The 19,546-nt window shown below is 59.5% G+C and overlaps 1 protein-coding gene across 2 annotated transcripts in view; it reads left to right on the forward strand.

Moving 5' to 3' along the window:
- fam91a1 (family with sequence similarity 91 member A1) overlaps positions 1-19,546 on the forward strand; it is a 113,564-nt gene that overhangs the window by 47,878 nt on the left and 46,140 nt on the right. For both annotated transcript variants that reach the window (XM_036970971.1, XM_036970972.1), the window contains exons 8-10: positions 14,141-14,203; positions 19,192-19,298; positions 19,488-19,526. In XM_036970971.1, the coding sequence (XP_036826866.1) occupies positions 14,141-14,203; positions 19,192-19,298; positions 19,488-19,526 (209 nt within the window). The remainder of the gene's footprint in view (positions 1-14,140; positions 14,204-19,191; positions 19,299-19,487; positions 19,527-19,546) is intronic.

Genomic DNA, 19,546 nt, shown 5'->3' on the forward strand with positions numbered 1-19,546 from the left:
GCTGCAAAATGACTGTGTTGGGGGTGGATGGTAATCGTTAGCCATCAGGGTCTTTGGTGTTATTGGAAAACATTTTAGTTTGATGACATGGCTCTCCTATCATTATGGTCCATTGTGGCTATGATGAGAGAATAACAGATAGGATTGGAGACTGGGGAAGATTGGAGACTGGGGAAGATTGGAGACTGGGGAAGATGGGAGACTGGGGGCCAACGGGAGACTGGGGGCCGACGGGAGACTGGGGGAAGACGGGAGACTGGGGGAAGACGGGAGACTGGGGGAAGACGGGAGACTGGGGGAAGACGGGAGACTGGGGGAAGACGGGAGGCTGGGGGAGACTGGGGAAGACGGGAGGCTGGGGAAGACGGGAGGCTGGGGAAGACGGGAGACTGGGGAAGACGGGAGACTGGGGACCGATGGGAGACTGGGGGCCGATGGGAGACTGGGGAATATGGGAGACTGGGGAATATGGGAGACTGGGGGCCGATGGGAGACTGGGGGCCGATGGGAGACTGGGGGAAGACGGGAGGCTGGGGAAGACGGGAGGCTGGGGAAGACGGGAGGCTGGGGAAGACGGGAGGCTGGGGAAGACGGGAGGCTGGGGAAGACGGGAGGCTGGGGACCGATGGGAGACTGGGGACCGATGGGAGACTGGGGACCGATGGGAGACTGGGGGTCGATGGGAGACTGGGGGCCGGTGGGAGACTGGGGAAGATGGGAGACTGGGAGCCGATGGGGTACTGGGGAATATGGGAGACTGGGGAATATTGGAGACTGGGGGCCGATGGAGACTGGGGGCCGATGGAGACTGGGGGCCGGTGGAGACTGGGGGCCGGTGGGAGATTGGGGAAGATGGGAGACTGGGAGCCGATGGGAGACTGGGGAAGATGGGAGACTGGGGGCCGATGGGAGACTGGGGAAGATGGGAGACTGGGGGCCGATGGAGACTGGGGGCCGGTGGGGGACTGGAGGCCTATGGGAGACTGGGGGCCGATGGAGACTGGGGAAGATGGGAGACTGGGGGCCGATGGGGGACTGGGGGCCGATGGGGGACTGGGGAGGATGGGAGACTGGGGAGGATGGGAGACTGGGGAAGATGGGAGACTGGGGAAGACGGGAGGCTGGGGAAGACGGGAGGCTGGGGAAGACGGGAGGCTGGGGAAGACGGGAGACTGGGGAAGACGGGAGACTGGAGGCCGATGGGAGGCTGGGGAAGACGGGAGGCTGGGGAAGACGGGAGACTGGGGACCGATGGGAGACTGGGGACCGATGGGAGACTGGGGGCCGATGGGAGACTGGGAGCCGGTGGAGACTGGGGGCCGATGGGAGACTGGGGAAGATGGGAGACTGGGAGCCGATGGGGGACTGGGGAATATGGGAGACTGGGTAATATGGGAGACTGGGGGCCAGTGGAGACTGGGGGCCGTTGGGAGACTGGGGAAGATGGGAGACTGGGAGCCGATGGGAGACTGGGGAAGATGGGAGACTGGGGGCCGATGGGAGACTGGGGAAGATGGGAGACTGGGGGCCGATGGAGACTGGGGGCCGGTGGGGGACTGGGGAAGATGGGAGACTGGGGAAGATGGGAGACTGGGGAAGATGGGAGACTGGGGGCCGATGGAGACTGGGGGCCGATGGAGACTGGGGGCCGATGGAGACTGGGGGCCGATGGGAGACTGGGGAAGATGGGAGACTGGGGGCCGATGGGAGACTGGGGAATATGGGAGACTGGGGAATATGGGAGACTGGGGGCCGACTGAGACTGGGGGCCGGTGGGGACTGGGGGCCGGTGGGAGACTGGGGAAGATGGGAGACTGGGAGCCGATCGGGGACTGGGGAAGATGGGAGACTGGGGAAGATGGGAGACTGGGGGCCGGTGGGGGACTGGAGGCCTATGGGAGACTGGGGGCCGATGGAGACTGGGGAAGATGGGAGACTGGGGGCCGATGGGGGACTGGGGAAGATGGGAGACTGGGGAAGATGGGAGACTGGGGGCCGATGGAGACTGGGGGCCGATGGAGGCTGGGGAAGATGGGAGACTGGGGGCCGATTGGAGACTGGGGAAGATGGGAGACTGGGGAAGATGGGAGACTGGGGAAGACGGGAGGCTGGGGAAGACGGGAGACTGGGGACCGATGGGAGACTGGGGACCGATGGGAGACTGGGGACCGATGGGAGACTGGGGGCCGGTGGGAGACTGGGGAAGATGGGAGACTGGGAGCCGATGGGGGACTGGGGAATATGGGAGACTGGGGAAGACGGGAGACTGGGGGCCGATGGAGACTGGGGGCCGGTGGGAGACTGGGGAAGATGGGAGACTGGGAGCCGATGGGAGACTGGGGAAGATGGGAGACTGGGGGCCGATGGGAGACTGGGGAAGATGGGAGACTGGGGGCCGATGGAGACTGGGGGCCGACGGGAGACTGCGGGCCGACGGGAGACTGGGGGAAGACGGGAGACTGGGGGAAGATGGGAGACTGGGGGCCGATGGGAGACTGGGGGCCGATGGGAGACTGGGGGCCTATGGGAGACTGGGGAAGATGGGAGACTTGGGGCCGATGGAGACTGGGGGCTGATGGAGACTGGGAACGATGGGAGACTGGGGAAGATGGGAGACTGGGGGACTGGGGAAGATGGGAGACTGGGGGAAGATTGGAGACTGGGGGAAGATGGTAGACTGGGGAAGTTGGGAGACTGGGGGCCGACGGGAGACTGGGGGCCGACGGGAGACTGGGGGCCGACGGGAGACTGGGGGCCGACGGGAGACTGGGGGCCGACGGGAGACTGGGGGAAGACGGGAGACTGGGGGCTGACGGGAGACTGGGGGATGACGGGAGACTGGGGAAGACGGGAGACTGGGGGAGACTGGGGAAGACGGGAGACTGGGGAAGACGGGAGACTGGGGAAGACGGGAGACTGGGGACCGATGGGAGACTGGGGACCGATGGGAGACTGGGGACCGATGGGAGACTGGGGACCGATGGGAGACTGGGGACCGATGGGAGACTGGGGGCCGATGGGAGACTGGGGAATATGGGAGACTGGGGGCCGATGGGAGACTGGGGAATATGGGAGACTGGGGAATATGGGAGACTGGGGGGAGACTGGGAAGACGGGAGACTGGGGCAGACTGGGAAAGACGGGAGACTGGGGAAGACGGAAGACGGGAGACTGGGGGCCGATGGGAGACTGGGGGCCGATGGGAGACTGGGGGCCGATGGGAGACTGGGGGCCGATGGGAGACTGGGGGCCGGGGGAGACTGGGGGCCGGTGGGAGACTGGGGAAGATGGGAGACTGGGAGCCGATGGGGGACTGGGGAATATGGGAGACTGGGGAAGATGGGAGACTGGGGGCCGATGGAGACTGGGGGCCGGTGGGGGACTGGAGGCCTATGTGTGACTGGGGGCCGATGGAGACTGGGGAAGATGGGGAGACTGGGGCCGATGGGGGACTGGGGAAGATGGGAGACTGGGGAAGATGGGAGACTGGGGAAGATGGGAGACTGGGGAAGATGGGAGACTGGGGGCCGATGTAGACTGGGGGCCGGTGGGGGACTGGAGGCCTATGGGAGACTGGGGGCCGATGGAGACTGGGGAAGATGGGAGACTGGGGAAGATTGGAGACTGGGGAAGATTGGAGACTGGTGGCCGACGGGAGACTGGGGGCCGACGGGAGACTGGGGGCCGACGGGAGACTGGGGGAAGACGGGAGACTGGGGGATGACGGGAGACTGGGGGAGACTGGGGAAGACGGGAGACTGGGGAAGACGGGAGGCTGGGGAAGACGGGTGACTGGGGAAGACGGGAGACTGGGGAAGACGGGAGACTGGGGACCGATGGGAGACTGGGGAATATGGGAGACTGGGGGCCGATGGGAGACTGGGGAATATGGGAGGCTGGGGAAGACGGGAGACTGGGGGAGACTGGGGGAGACTGGGGGAGACTGGGGAAGACGGGAGACTGGGGAAGACGGGAGACTGGGGAAGACGGGAGACTGGGGAAGACGGGAGACTGGGGAAGACGGGAGACTGGGGGAAGACGGGAGACTGGGGGAAGACGGGAGACTGGGGGAAGACGGGAGACTGGGGAAGACGGGAGACTGGGGAAGACGGGAGACTGGGGAAGACGGGAGACTGGGGAAGATGGGAGACTGGGGAAGACGGGAGGCTGGGGAAGACGGGAGGCTGGGGAAGACGGGAGGCTGGGGAAGACGGGAGGCTGGGGAAGACGGGAGACTGGGGGAGACTGGGGAAGACGGGAGACTGGGGAAGACGGGAGACTGGGGAAGACGGGAGACTGGGGAAGACGGGAGGCTGGGGAAGACGGGAGACTGGGGGAAGACGGGAGACTGGGGGAGACTGGGGAAGATTGGAGACTGGGGAAGATTGGAGACTGGGGAAGATGGGAGACTGGGGGCCGACGGGAGACTGGGGGCCGACGGGAGACTGGGGGCCGACGGGAGACTGGGGGAAGACGGGAGACTGGGGGATGACGGGAGACTGGGGAAGACGGGAGACTGGGGGAGACTGGGGAAGACGGGAGACTGGGGAAGACGGGAGACTGGGGAAGACGGGAGACTGGGGAAGACGGGAGACTGAGGAAGACGGGAGACTGGGGACCGATGGGAGACTGGGGGCCGATGGGAGACTGGGGGCCGGTGGAGACTGGGGGCCGGTGGGAGACTGGGAGCCGATGGGGGACTGGGGAATATGGGAGACTGGGGAAGATGGGAGACTGGGAGCCGATGGGGGACTGGGGAAGATGGGAGACTGGGGGCCGATGGAGACTGGGGAAGATGGGAGACTGGGGGGCGATGGGGGACTGGAGGCCTATGGGAGACTGGGGGCCGATGGAGACTGGGGAAGATGGGAGACTGGGGAAGACGGGAGACTGGGAACCGATGGGAGACTGGGGACCGATGGAAGACTGGGGACCGATGGGAGACTGGGGAATATGGGAGACTGGGGGCCGATGGGAGACTGGGGAATATGGGAGACTGGGGAATATGGGAGACTGGGGAATATGGGAGACTGGGGGAAGACGGGAGACTGGGGAAGACGGGAGACTGGGGAAGACGGGAGACTGGGGAAGACGGGAGACTGGGGAATATGGGAGACTGGGGGCCGATGGGAGACTGGGGAATATGGGAGGCTGGGGAAGACGGGAGGCTGGGGAAGACGGGAGACTGGGGGAGACTGGGGAAGACGGGAGACTGGGGAAGACGGGAGACTGGGGAAGACGGGAGACTGGGGAAGACGGGAGACTGGGGAAGACGGGAGGCTGGGGAAGACGGGAGACTGGGGGAAGACGGGAGACTGGGGGAAGACGGGAGACTGGGGAAGACGGGAGACTGGGGAAGACGGGAGACTGGGGAAGACGGGAGACTGGGGAAGACGGGAGGCTGGGGAAGACGGGAGGCTGGGGAAGACGGGAGGCTGGGGAAGACGGGAGGCTGGGGGAGACTGGGGAAGACGGGAGGCTGGGGGAGACTGGGGAAGACGGGAGACTGGGGAAGACGGGAGACTGGGGAAGACGGGAGACTGGGGAAGACGGGAGACTGGGGAAGACGGGAGACTGGGGAAGACGGGAGACTGGGGGAGACTGGGGAAGACGGGAGACTGGGGAAGACGGGAGACTGGGGAAGACGGGAGACTGGGGGAGACTGGGGAAGACGGGAGACTGGGGAAGACGGGAGACTGGGGAAGACGGGAGACTGGGGAAGACGGGAGGCTGGGGAAGACGGGAGACTGGGGGAAGACGGGAGACTGGGGGAGACTGGGGAAGATTGGAGACTGGGGAAGATTGGAGACTGGGGAAGATGGGAGACTGGGGGCCGACGGGAGACTGGGGGCCGACGGGAGACTGGGGGCCGACGGGAGACTGGGGGAAGACGGGAGACTGGGGGATGACGGGAGACTGGGGAAGACGGGAGACTGGGGGAGACTGGGGAAGACGGGAGACTGGGGAAGACGGGAGACTGGGGAAGACGGGAGACTGGGGAAGACGGGAGACTGGGGAAGACGGGAGACTGGGGAAGACGGGAGACTGGGGAAGATGGGAGACTGGGGAAGATGGGAGACTGGGGAAGACGGGAGGCTGGGGAAGACGGGAGGCTGGGGAAGACGGGAGGCTGGGGAAGACGGGAGACTGGGGAAGACGGGAGACTGGGGGAGACTGGGGAAGACGGGAGACTGGGGAAGACGGGAGACTGGGGAAGACGGGAGACTGGGGAAGACGGGAGGCTGGGGAAGACGGGAGACTGGGGGAAGACGGGAGACTGGGGGAGACTGGGGAAGATTGGAGACTGGGGAAGATTGGAGACTGGGGAAGATGGGAGACTGGGGGCCGACGGGAGACTGGGGGCCGACGGGAGACTGGGGGCCGACGGGAGACTGGGGGAAGACGGGAGACTGGGGGATGACGGGAGACTGGGGAAGACGGGAGACTGGGGGAGACTGGGGAAGACGGGAGACTGGGGAAGACGGGAGACTGGGGAAGACGGGAGACTGGGGAAGACGGGAGACTGAGGAAGACGGGAGACTGGGGACCGATGGGAGACTGGGGGCCGATGGGAGACTGGGGGCCGGTGGAGACTGGGGGCCGGTGGGAGACTGGGAGCCGATGGGGGACTGGGGAATATGGGAGACTGGGGAATATGGGAGACTGGGGGCCGATGGAGACTGGGGGCCGGTGGAGACTGGGGAAGATGGGAGACTGGGAGCCGATGGGGGACTGGGGAAGATGGGAGACTGGGGGCCGATGGAGACTGGGGAAGATGGGAGACTGGGGGGCGATGGGGGACTGGAGGCCTATGGGAGACTGGGGGCCGATGGAGACTGGGGAAGATGGGAGACTGGGGAAGACGGGAGACTGGGAACCGATGGGAGACTGGGGACCGATGGAAGACTGGGGACCGATGGGAGACTGGGGAATATGGGAGACTGGGGGCCGATGGGAGACTGGGGAATATGGGAGACTGGGGAATATGGGAGACTGGGGAATATGGGAGACTGGGGGAAGACGGGAGACTGGGGAAGACGGGAGACTGGGGAAGACGGGAGACTGGGGAAGACGGGAGACTGGGGAAGACGGGAGACTGGGGAAGACGGGAGGCTGGGGAAGACGGGAGGCTGGGGAAGACGGGAGGCTGGGGAAGACGGGAGGCTGGGGAAGACGGGAGACTGGGGGAGACTGGGGAAGACGGGAGGCTGGGGAAGACGGGAGGCTGGGGAAGACGGGAGACTGGGGAAGACGGGAGACTGGGGGCCGATGGGAGACTGGGGAATATGGGAGACTGGTGGCCGATGGGAGACTGGGGGCCGATGGGAGACTGGGGAAGATGGGAGACTGGGGGCCGATGGAGACTGGGGGCCGATGGAGACTGGGAACGATGGGAGACTGGGGAAGATGGGATACTGGGGGACTGGGGAAGATGGGAGACTTGGGAAGATTGGAGACTGGGGGAAGATTGGAGACTGGGGGAAGATGGGAGACTGGGGAAGTTGGGAGACTGGGGGCCGATGGGAGACTGGGGGCCGATGGGAGACTGGGGGCCGACGGGAGACTGGGGGCCGACGGGAGACTGGGGGCCGACGCGACGGGAGACTGGGGGAAGACGGGAGACTTGGGGATGACGGGAGACTGGGGAAGACGGGAGACTGGGGGAGACTGGGGAAGACGGGAGACTGGGGAAGACGGGAGACTGGGGGAGACTGGGGAAGACGGGAGACTGGGGGCCGGTGGAGACTGGGGGCCGATGGGAGACTGGGGGCCGACGGGAGACTGGGGGCCGACGGGAGACTGGGGGCCGACGCGACGGGAGACTGGGGGAAGACGGGAGACTGGGGGATGACGGGAGACTGGGGAAGACGGGAGACTGGGGGAGACTGGGGAAGACGGGAGACTGGGGGAGACTGGGGAAGACGGGAGACTGGGGAAGACGGGAGACTGAGGAAGACGGGAGACTGGGGACCGATGGGAGACTGGTGGCCGATGGGAGACTGGGGGCCGATGGGAGACTGGGGGCCGGTGGAGACTGGGGGCCGGTGGAAGACTGGGGAAGATGGGAGACTGGGAGCCGATGGGGGACTGGGGAATATGGGAGACTGGGGAATATGGGAGACTGGGGGCCGATGGAGACTGGGGGACGGTGGGAGACTGGGGAAGATGGGAGACTGGGGGAAGATGGGAGACTGGGGAAGATGGGAGACTTGGGGAAGATGGGAGACTGGGGGAAGATGGGAGACTGGGGGAAGATGGGAGACTGGGGGCCGATGGAGACTGTGGGACGATGGAGACTGGGGGAAGATGGGAGACTGGGGGCCGATGGGAGACTGGGGAAGATGGGAGACTGGGGGCCGATGGGAGACTGGGGGCCGATGGGAGACTGGGGGCCGATGGGAGACTGGGGCCGATGAGAGACTGGGGCCGGTGGGGGACTGGGGAAGATGAGAGACTGCGGGAAGACGGGAAACTGGGGGAGACTGGGGAAGACGGGAGACTGGGGAAGACGGGAGACTGGGGAAGACGGGGGACTGGGGAAGACGGGAGACTGGGGAAGACGGGGGACTGGGGAAGACGGGGGACTGGGGAAGACGGGAGACTGGGGAAGACGGGAGACTGGGGACCGATGGGAGACTGGGGACCGATGGGAGACTGGGGACCGATGGGAGACTGGGGACCGATGGGAGACTGGGGACCGATGGGAGACTGGGGAAGATGGGAGACTGGGAGCCGATGGGGGACTGGGGAAGATGGGAGACTGGGGAAGATGGGAGACTGGGATCCGATGGAGACTGGGGGCCGGTGGGGGACTGGAGGCCTATGGGAGACTGGGGGCCGATGGAGACTGGGGAAGATGGGAGACTGGGGGCCGATAGGGGACTGGGGAAGATGTGAGACTGGGGAAGATGGGAGACTGGGGAAGATGGGAGACTGGGGAATATGGGAGACTGGGGGAAGACGGGAGACTGGGGAAGGCGGGAGGCTGGGGAAGACGGGAGGCTGGGGAAGACGGGAGGCTGGGGAAGACGGGAGGCTGGGGGAGACGGGAGACTGGGGAAGACGGGAGACTGGGGAAGACGGGAGGCTGGGGAAGACAGGAGACTGGGAAAGACGGGAGACTGGGGACCGATGGGAGACTGGGGACCGATGGGAGACTGGGGGCCGATGGGAGACTGGGGGCCGGTGGAGACTGGGGGCCGGTGGGAGACTGGGGAAGATGGGAGACTGGGAGCCGATGGGGGACTGGGGAATATGGGAGACTGGGGAAGACGGGAGACTGGGGGCCGATGGAGACTGGGGGCCGGTGGAGACTGGGGGCCGGTGGGAGACTGGGGAAGATGGGAGACTGGGAGCCGATGGGAGACTGGGGAAGATGGGAGACTGGGGGCCGATGGGAGACTGGGGAAGATGGGAGACTGGGGGCCAATGGAGACTGGGGGCCGATGGAGACTGGGGGCCGATGGGAGACTGGGGGCCGATGGGAGACTGGGGAATATGGGAGACTGGGGAATATGGGAGACTGGGGGCCGATGGAGACTGGGGACCGGTGGGGACTGGGGGCCGGTGGGAGACTGGGGAAGATGGGAGACTGGGAGCCGATGGGGGACTGGGGAAGATGGGAGACTGGGGAAGATGGGAGACTGGGGGCCGGTGGGGGACTGGAGGCCTATGGGAGACTGGGGGCCGATGGAGACTGGGGAAGATGGGAGACTGGGGGCCGATGGGGGACTGGGGAAGATGGGAGACTGGGGAAGATGGGAGACTGGGGAAGATGGGAGACTGGGAGCCGATGGGGGACTGGGGAAGATGGGAGACTGGGGAAGATGGGAGACTGGGGAAGATGGGAGACTGGGGAAGATGGGAGACTGGGGAAGATGGGAGACTGGGGAAGATGGGAGGCTGGGGAAGACGGGAGGCTGGGGAAGACGGGAGACTGGGGGAGACTGGGGAAGACGGGAGACTGGGGGAGACTGGGGAAGACGGGAGACTGGGGGAGACGGGAGACTGGGGAAGACGGGAGACTGGGGAAGACGGGAGGCTGGGGAAGACGGGAGGCTGGGGAAGACGGGAGGCTGGGGAAGACGGGAGGCTGGGGAAGACGGGAGACTGGGGAAGACGGGAGACTGGGGAAGACAGGAGGCTGGGGAAGACGGGAGACTGGGGGCCGATGGGGGACTGGGGAAGATGGGAGACTGGGGAAGATGGGAGACTGGGGGCCGATGGAGACTGGGGGCCGATGGAGACTGGGGAAGATAGGAGACTGGGGGCCGATGGGAGACTGGGGGCCGATGGGAGACTGGGGAAGATGGGAGACTGGGGAAGATGGAGACTGGGGGCCGATGGGAGACTGGGGGCCGATGGGAGACTGGGGAAGATGGGAGACTGGGGGCCGATGGAGACTGGGGGCCGATGGAGACTGGGAACGATGGGAGACTGGGGAAGATGGGAGACTGAGGGACTGGGGAAGATGGGAGATTGGGGAAGATTGAAGACTGGGGGAGTCGGGAGACTGGGGGAGTCGGGAGACTGGGGGCCGATGGGAGACTGGGGGCCGATGGGAGACTGGGGGCCGATGGGAGACTGGGGGCCGGTGGAGACTGGGGGCCGGTGGGAGACTGGGAGCCGATGGGGGACTGGGGAATATGGGAGACTGGGGAAGATGGGAGACTGGGGGCCGGTGGGGGACTGGAGGCCTATGTGTGACTGGGGGCCGATGGAGACTGGGGAAGATGGGAGACTGGGGGCCGATGGGGGACTGGGGAAGATGGGAGACTGGGGAAGATGGGAGACTGGGGAAGATGGGAGACTGGGGAAGATGGGAGACTGGGAGCCGATGGGGGACTGGGGAATATGGGAGACTGGGGAAGATGGGAGACTGGGGGCCGATGTAGACTGGGGGCCGGTGGGGGACTGGAGGCCTATGGGAGACTGGGGGCAGATGGAGACTGGGGAAGATTGGAGACTGGGGAAGATTGGAGACTGGGGGCCGACGGGAGACTGGGGGCCGACGGGAGACTGGGGGCTGACGGGAGACTGGGGGCTGACGGGAGACTGGGGGAAGACGGGAGACTGGGGGAGACTGGGGAAGACGGGAGACTGGGGAAGACGGGAGGCTGGGGAAGACGGGTGACTGGGGAAGACGGGAGACTGGGGAAGACGGGAGACTGGGGACCAATGGGAGACTGGGGACCGATGGGAGACTGGGGAATATGGGAGACTGGGGGCCGATGGGAGACTGGGGAATATGGGAGACTGGGGAATATGGGAGACTGGGGGCCGATGGGAGACTGGGGAATATGGGAGACTGGGGAATATGGGAGACTGGGGGAAGACGGGAGACTGGGGAAGACGGGAGACTGGGGAAGACGGGAGACTGGGTAAGACGGGAGACTGGGGGAGACTGGGAAAGACGGGAGACTGGGAAAGACGGGAGACTGGGGAAGACGGGAGACTGGGGAAGTCGGGAGACTGGGGAAGACGGGAGACTGGGGGCCGATGGGAGACTGGGGGCCGATGGGAGACTGGGGGCCGATGGGAGACTGGGGCCGATGGGAGACTGGGGGCCGATGGGAGACTGGGGGCCGATGGGAGACTGGGGGCCGGTGGAGACTGGGGGCCGGTGGGAGACTGGGGAAGATGGGAGACTGGGAGCCGATGGGGGACTGGGGAATATGGGAGACTGGGGAAGATGGGAGACTGGGGGCCGGTGGGGGACTGGAGGCCTATGTGTGACTGGGGGCCGATGGAGACTGGGGAAGATGGGATACTGGGGGCCGATGGGGGACTGGGGAAGATGGGAGACTGGGGAGGATGGGAGACTGGGGAAGATGGGAGACTGGGGAAGATGGGAGACTGGGAGCCGATGGGGGACTGGGGAATATGGGAGACTGGGGAAGATGGGAGACTGGGGGCCGATGTAGACTGGGGGCCGGTGGGGGACTGGAGGCCTATGGGAGACTGGGGGCCGATGGAGACTGGGGAAGATGGGAGACTGGGGAATATGGGAGACTGGGGAAGATTGGAGACTGGGGGCCGACGGGAGACTGGGGGCCGACGGGAGACTGGGGGCCGACGGGAGACTGGGGGAAGACGGGAGACTGGGGGATGACGGGAGACTGGGGGAGACTGGGGAAGACGGGAGACTGGGGAAGACGGGAGGCTGGGGAAGACGGGTGACTGGGGAAGACGGGAGACTGGGGAAGACGGGAGACTGGGGAAGACGGGAGACTGGGGAAGACGGGAGACTGGGGACCGATGGGAGACTGGGGACCGATGGGAGACATGGGAATATGGGAGACTGGGGGCCGATGGGAGACTGGGGAATATGGGAGACTGGGGAATATGGGAGACTGGGGGAAGACGGGAGACTGGGGAAGACGGGAGACTGGGGAAGACGGGAGACTGGGGAAGACGGGAGACTGGGGAAGACGGGAGACTGGGGAAGACGGGAGGCTGGGGGAGACTGGGGAAGACGGGAGACTGAGGAAGACGGGAGACTGGGGGCCGATGGGAGACTGGGGGCCGGTGGAGACTGGGGAATATGGGAGACTGGGGAATATGGGAGACTGGGGACCGATAGGAGACCTGGGCCGGTGGGGGACTGGGGAATATGGGAGACTGGGGAATATGGGAGATTGGGGGCCGATGGGAGACTAGGGAAGATGGGAGACTGGGGGCCGATGGGAGACTAGGGAAGATGGGAGACTGGGGGCCGATGGGGGACTGGGGGCCGATTGAGACTGGGGGCCGATGGAGACTGGGGGCCGATGGAGACTGGGAGCCGATGGAGACTGGGGGCCTATGGGAGACTGGGGAAGATGTGAGACTGGGGGACTGGGGAAGATGGGAGACTGGGGAAGATGGGAGACTGGGGCCGGTGGGGGACTGGGGGCCGATGGAGACTGGGGCCGGTGGGGGACTGGGGGCCGATGGAGACTGGGGGCCCGATGGAGACTAGGGCCAGTGTGGGACTGGGGGCCGGTGGGGGACTGGGGGCCGATGGAGACGTCGGCCGGTGGGGGACTGGGGGCGTCGGAGACTGGGTGCTGGTGGAGACTGGGGGCCGATGGAGACTGGGGCCGGTGTGGGACTGGGGGCCTATAGGAGACTGGGGAAGATGGGAGACTGGGGGCCGATGGGGGACTGGCGGCAGATGGAGTCTGGGGAAGATGGGAGACTGGTGGCCGATGGGGGACTGTGGGCCGATGGAGTCTGGGGAAGATGGGAGACTGGCGGCCGATGGAGTCTGGGGAAGATGGGAGACTGGGGGCCGATGGGGGACTGGGGGCCGATGGAGACTGGGGGCCGATGGGAGACTGGGGGCCGATGGGAGACTGGGGGCCGATCGGGGACTGGGGGCCGATGGAGTCTGGGGAAGATGGGAGACTGGGGGCCGTTAGAGACTGGGGCCGGTGTGGGACTGGGGGCCGATGGAGACTGGGGCCGGTGTGGGACTGGGGGCCTATAGGAGACTGGGGGCCTATAGGAAACTGGGGCCGGTGGGGGACTGGGGGCCTATAGGAGACTGGGGCCGGTGGGGGACTGGGGGCCTATAGGAGACTGGGGGCCTATAGGAAACTGGGGCCGGTGGGGGACTGGGTCCTATAGGAAACTGGGGCCGGTGTGGGACTGGGGGCCGATGGAGACTGGGAAAGATGGGAGACTGGGGCCGGTGGGAGACTGGGGAAGATGGGAGATTGGGGCCGGTGGGGGACTGGGGGCCGATGGAGACTGGGGGCCGATGGGGGACTGGGGGCCGATGGAGTCTGGGGAAGATGGGAGACTGTGGAAAATGTAGTGGCATGTATGCGCTGTTCTCTGTTTATTGTAGACTGGGGAAAATGTAGTGGCATGTATGCACTGTTCTCTGTTTATTGTAGACTGGGGAAAATGTAGTGGCATGTATGCACTGTTCTCTGTTTATTGTAGACTGGGGAAAATGTAGGGCACATATGATGCTCTGCCATGACAGATGTATTTCTAATGACATCTTTTGATCAATAAAATCTCTGTGCGCTTACCTTAGTCCTAATACTAATTGAATGCTGTTTTCATACATGGTAATATATTGATGTTTGCTTTTTGATCTTGTTGCCATAGTAATATGTGCTATCTGTGCCTCGTTCTTCTCCTTCAGGTCTGTACAACAGGGGATACATCTATCTAGACGTACCCATCTCAGATGACAGCTGTATTTCAGGTAGCTACTAACAGAGCGGTTGCCAAGTGTTGCACGGTACACCCAAACTTCCAGACCTTTTCTATATTAGAACATGGTAGAAGGTTTGATGCTAGAATTTGTGGTACTTTCAGTACTTCTGTCAAATGGGTCTCACGGATCAAGCCTGTCTATCAGCACAGCCGACCTCTTATTATAGAGAACCCTGCCTGCTCCCCTAACTCACTGCCCTTATTATAGAGCTCCCTGCCTGCTCCCTTAACTCACTGCCCTTATTATAGAGCTCCCTGCCTGCTCCCTTAACTCACTGCCTGCCCTTATTATAGAGCTCCCTGCCTGCTCCCCTAACTCACTGCCCTTATTATAGAGCTCCCTGTCTGCTCCCCTAACTCACTGCCCTTATTATAGAGCTCCCTGCCTGCTCCCATAACTCACTGCCCGTCCTTATTATAGAGAACCCTGCCTGCTCCCATAACTCACTGCCCGTCCTTATTATAGAGAACCCTGCCTGCTCCCATAACTCACTGCCCTTATTATAGAGCTCCCTGCCTGCTCCCCTAACTCACTGCCCTTATTATAGAGCTCCCTGCCTGCTCCCCTAACTCACTGCCTGTCCTTATTATAGAGCTCCTTGCCTGCTCGCCTAACTCACTGCCTGTCCTTATTATAGAGCCTCTTGCCTGCTCGCCTAACTCACTGCCTGTCCTTATTATAGAGCTCCTTGCCTGCTCGCCTAACTCACTGCCTGTCCTTATTATAGAGCTCCCTGCTTGCTCCCTTAACTCACTGCCTGTCCTTATTATAGAGCTCCCTGCCTGCTCGCCTAACTCACTGCCTGTCCTTATTATAGAGCTCCCTGCCTGCTCCCATAACTCACTGGTTGTCCTTAATATAGAGCTTCCTGCCTGCTCCCATAACTCACTGCCTGTCCTTATTATAGAGCTCCCTGCCTGCTCCCCTAACTCACTGGTAGTCCTTATTATAGAGCTCCCTGCCTGCTCCACTAACTCACTGCTAGCCTGCACTGGGAGTCAGGGCTGCATCATGTTAGCTCCACTAACTCACTGCTAGCCTGCACTGGGAGTCTGGGCTGCATCATGTTAGCTCCACTAACTCACTGCTAGCCTGCACTGGGAGTCTGGGCTGCATCATGTTAGCTCCACTAACTCACTGCTAGCCTGCACTGGGAGTCTGGGCTGCATCATGTTAGCTCCACTAACTCACTGCTAGCCTGTACTGGGAGTCTGGGCTGCATCATGTTAGCTCCACTAACTCACTGCTAGCCTGCACTGGGAGTCAGGGCTGCATCATGTTAGCTCCACTAACTCACTGCTAGCCTGCACTGGGAGTCTGGGCTGCATCATGTTAGCTCCACTAACTCACTGCTAGCCTGCACTGGGAGTCTGGGCTGCATCATGTTAGCTCCACTAACTCACTGCTAGCCTGCACTGGGAGTCAGGGCTGCATCATGTTAGCTCCACTAACTCACTGCTAGCCTGCACTGGGAGTCTGGGCTGCATCATGTTAGCTCCACTAACTCACTGCTAGCCTGCACTGGGAGTCAGGGCTGCATCATGTTAGCTCCACTAACTCACTGCTAGCCTGCACTGGGAGTCTGGGCTGCATCATGTTCGCTCCACTAACTCACTGCTTGCCTGGGAGTCTGGGCTGCATCATGTTAGCTCCATTAACTCACTGCTAGCCTGGGAGTCTGGGCTGCATCATGTTAGCTCCATTAACTCACTGCTAGCCTGGGAGTCTGGGCTGCATCATGTTAGCTCCACTAACTCACTGCCATCCTGCACACAAGTTAACACACTTCAATAATGCGACACGGCATGTAGAAATGTTGAAACTTAATTACAGTTCGCAAAACAATGTCCATACAAGAAGATACCGGTAGTTTCCAGCTTTGTAGGCCAACTTTCTTTTCTCGCTGACAGATAGCGAACATCAATTCACTACCCTTTGGTACTTAGTTTGTGATAATATGCATCAAAAATTGTATTCACTTAATCGGTGTCTCACGTCTCTCCCAAAGATGATATTTTACCTCAACGGACGGACTCCGGGCCGCTCTCCTCTTGCCTTGTGAATGACGTCATTACTGGTTAACGAGACAGCGCACATTTTTTAATAAATGAAGCTACTTCTATGCAAATGTTGTTGATCAGTACAATGAAATAAGTCTTCAATGGAAGAGGAACAGATTGTTGGTCATCTGTAGTCCCATTCGATCAGCCAAAACAAGCTCAATAACTCAATGCCTGCACACACTCCTATTGAATACGCATCCACCTGTATTATGGATAGGCCTTGGCTACATATTGATTTACCCAGTTTATCAATAGAGATTTACCATTAATATAATTGACTCCCATTATGTTACGTAATTAGATTTGGTAAAAACAAGGTCTAATTGATTAATTCATGCATACATGGCTGTCTCTGAAAAATGTTGACGTAAAATATGTCAAATTTAATGATCTTGAATTCAAGATGCCCAACGATTGACTAATATGCCTTCTTTTCTTGCCGTGATATCGTATTGAGTATTATGATACTAAACCTGCTATTGAGTATTATGATACTAAACCTGCTATTGAGTATTATGATACTAAACCTGCTATTGAGTATTATGATACTAAACCTGGTATTGAGTATTATGATACTAAACCTGCTATTGAGTATTATGATACTAAACCTGGTATCAAAATAAAATGCTCTTAGGGTCCTATTTGTCTCATACTGTTATAGTGGTTTATTCAGCCAGGAATCATGGGTATTGGCAGCAGATCCTTGATCTGAGTGAGATAATGGTGTTATTACAAGTCCATTTGGATGGAAAGTTGAGAAAACATTTGGCCCCACAACATTACCATCTATAACTGTCTGAGGGCTGTGAAGAGGGCCCCACAACATCTATATCTGTCTGAGGGCTGTGAAGAGGCCCCACAACATCTATAACTGTCTGAGGGCTGTGAAGAGGCCCTACAACATTACCATCTATAACTGTCTGAGGGTTGTGAAGAGGCCCCACAATATTAACATCTATATCTGTCTGAGGGCCCTCAACATTACCATCTATATCTGTCTGAGGGCTGCGAAGAGGGCCCACAACATTACCATCTATATCTGTCTTAGGGCTGCGAAGAGGGCCCACAACATTACCATCTATATCTGTCTGAGGGCTGTGAAGAGGGCCCTCAACATTACCATCTATATCTGTCTGAGGGCTGTGAAGAGGGCCCACAACATTACCATCTATATCTGTCTGAGGGCTGTGAAGAGGGCCCACAACATTACCATCTATATCTGTCTGAGGGCTGTGAAGAGGGCCCACAACATACAGTTGAAGTCGGAAGTTGACATCACTTAGGTTGGAGTCATTAATACTTGTTTTTCAACCACTCCACAAATTTCTTGTTAACAAACTATAGTTTTGGCAAGTCGGTTAGGACATCTACTTTGTGCAGGACACAAGTCATTTTTCCAACAATTATTTACAGACAGATTATTTCACCTATAATTCACTGTTTTACATACACTATGTTGACTGTGCCTTTAAACAGCTTGGAAAATTCCAGAAAATGATGTCATGGCTTTAGAAGCTTCTGATAGGCTGATTGACATCATTTGAGTCAATTGGAGGTGTACCTGTGGATGTATTTCAAGGCCTACCTTCAAACTCAGTGCCTCTGCTTGACATCATGGGAAAATCTAAAGAAATCAGCCAAGACCTCAGAAAATAATTGTAGACCTCCACAAGTCTGGTTCATCCTTGGGAGCAATTTCCAAATGCCTGAAGGTACCACATTCATCTGTACAAACAATAGTACGCAAGTATAAACACCATGGGACCACGCAGCAGTCATACCACTCAGGAAGGAGATGCGTTCTGTCTCCTAGAGATGAACATACTTTGGTGCGAAAAGTGCAAATCAATCCCAGAACAACAGCAAAGGACCTTGTGAAGATGCTGGAGGAAACAGGTACAAAAGTATCTATATCCACAGTAAAATGAGTCCTATATCGACATAACCTGAAAGGCCACTCAGCAAGGAAGAAGCCACTCCTACAAAACTGCCATAAAAAAGCCAGACTACAGTTTGCAACTGCACATGGGGACAAAAATCATACTTTTAGGAGAAATGTCTTCTGGTCTGATGAAACAAAAATAGAACTGTTTGGCCATAATGACCATCATTATGTTTGGATGTTAAAGGGGGATGCTTGCAAGCCGAAGAACACCATCCCAACCGTGAAGCACGGGGGTGGCAGCATCATGTTGTGGGGGTGCTTTACTGCAGGAGGGACTGGTGCACTTCACAAAATAGATGGCATCATGAGGCAGGAAAAGTATGTGGATATATTGAAGCAACATATCAAGACATCAGTCAGGAAGTTAAAGCTTGGTCGCAAATGAGTCTTCCAAATGGACAATGACCCCAAGCATAGTTCCAAAGTTGTGGAAAAATGGCTTAAGGACAACAAAGTCAAGGTATTGGAGTGGCCACCATAATGCCTTGACCTCAAACCTATAGACAATTTGTGGGCAGAACTGGAAAAGTGTGTGCGAGCAAGGAGGCCTACAAACCTGACTCAGTTACACCAGCTCTGTCAGGAGGAATGGTCCAAAATTCACCCAACTTATTGTGGGAAGCTTGTGGAAGGCTACCAGAAACGTTTGACGCAAGTTAAACAATTTTAAGGCAATGCTACCAAATACTAATTGAGTGTATGTAAACTTCTGACCCGCTGGGAATGTGATGAAAGAAGTAAAAGCTGAAATAAATAATTATCTCTACTATTATTCTGACATTTCACATTCTTAAAATAAAGTAGTGATCCTAACTGACCTAAGACAGGGCATTTTTACTAGGATTAAATGTCAGGAATTGTGAAGAACTGAGTTTAAATGTATTTATCTAAGGTGTATGTAAACTTCCGACTTCAACTGTATTATACAGTATGTTATCTATTCATTAATATGATGTGTTATCTCCCAGTGCCCCCTCTGGAAGGCTTCGTGATGAACAGGGTCCAGGGAGACTACTTTGAAACCCTGTTGTACAAAATATTTGTGTCCATCGACGAGCAGACTAATGTGTCAGAGGTAGGTGAAATAATATGACGTCTCAGCCTCGTTGGACCGTCCAGGTCTTGAGATCACATTCTGTTTCTTACAGTAGGAGCTTGCAGGATGGTCAAACAAGGCTAATAATGGACTTTAATGGTTGACTTTTTTAAAGTGATATCAGTCCCATTTAGTCTTGATCATCTTCCTCTGGTGGTTCTGTTCCAGCTGGCTAATGTTCTGGAGATTGACTTGGGCCTGGTGAAGGTATGTAACACTGTTATATT

This window comes from Oncorhynchus mykiss, chromosome 32 (assembly GCF_013265735.2).
Source record: "Oncorhynchus mykiss isolate Arlee chromosome 32, USDA_OmykA_1.1, whole genome shotgun sequence".
Lineage (NCBI taxonomy): Eukaryota > Metazoa > Chordata > Actinopteri > Salmoniformes > Salmonidae > Oncorhynchus > Oncorhynchus mykiss.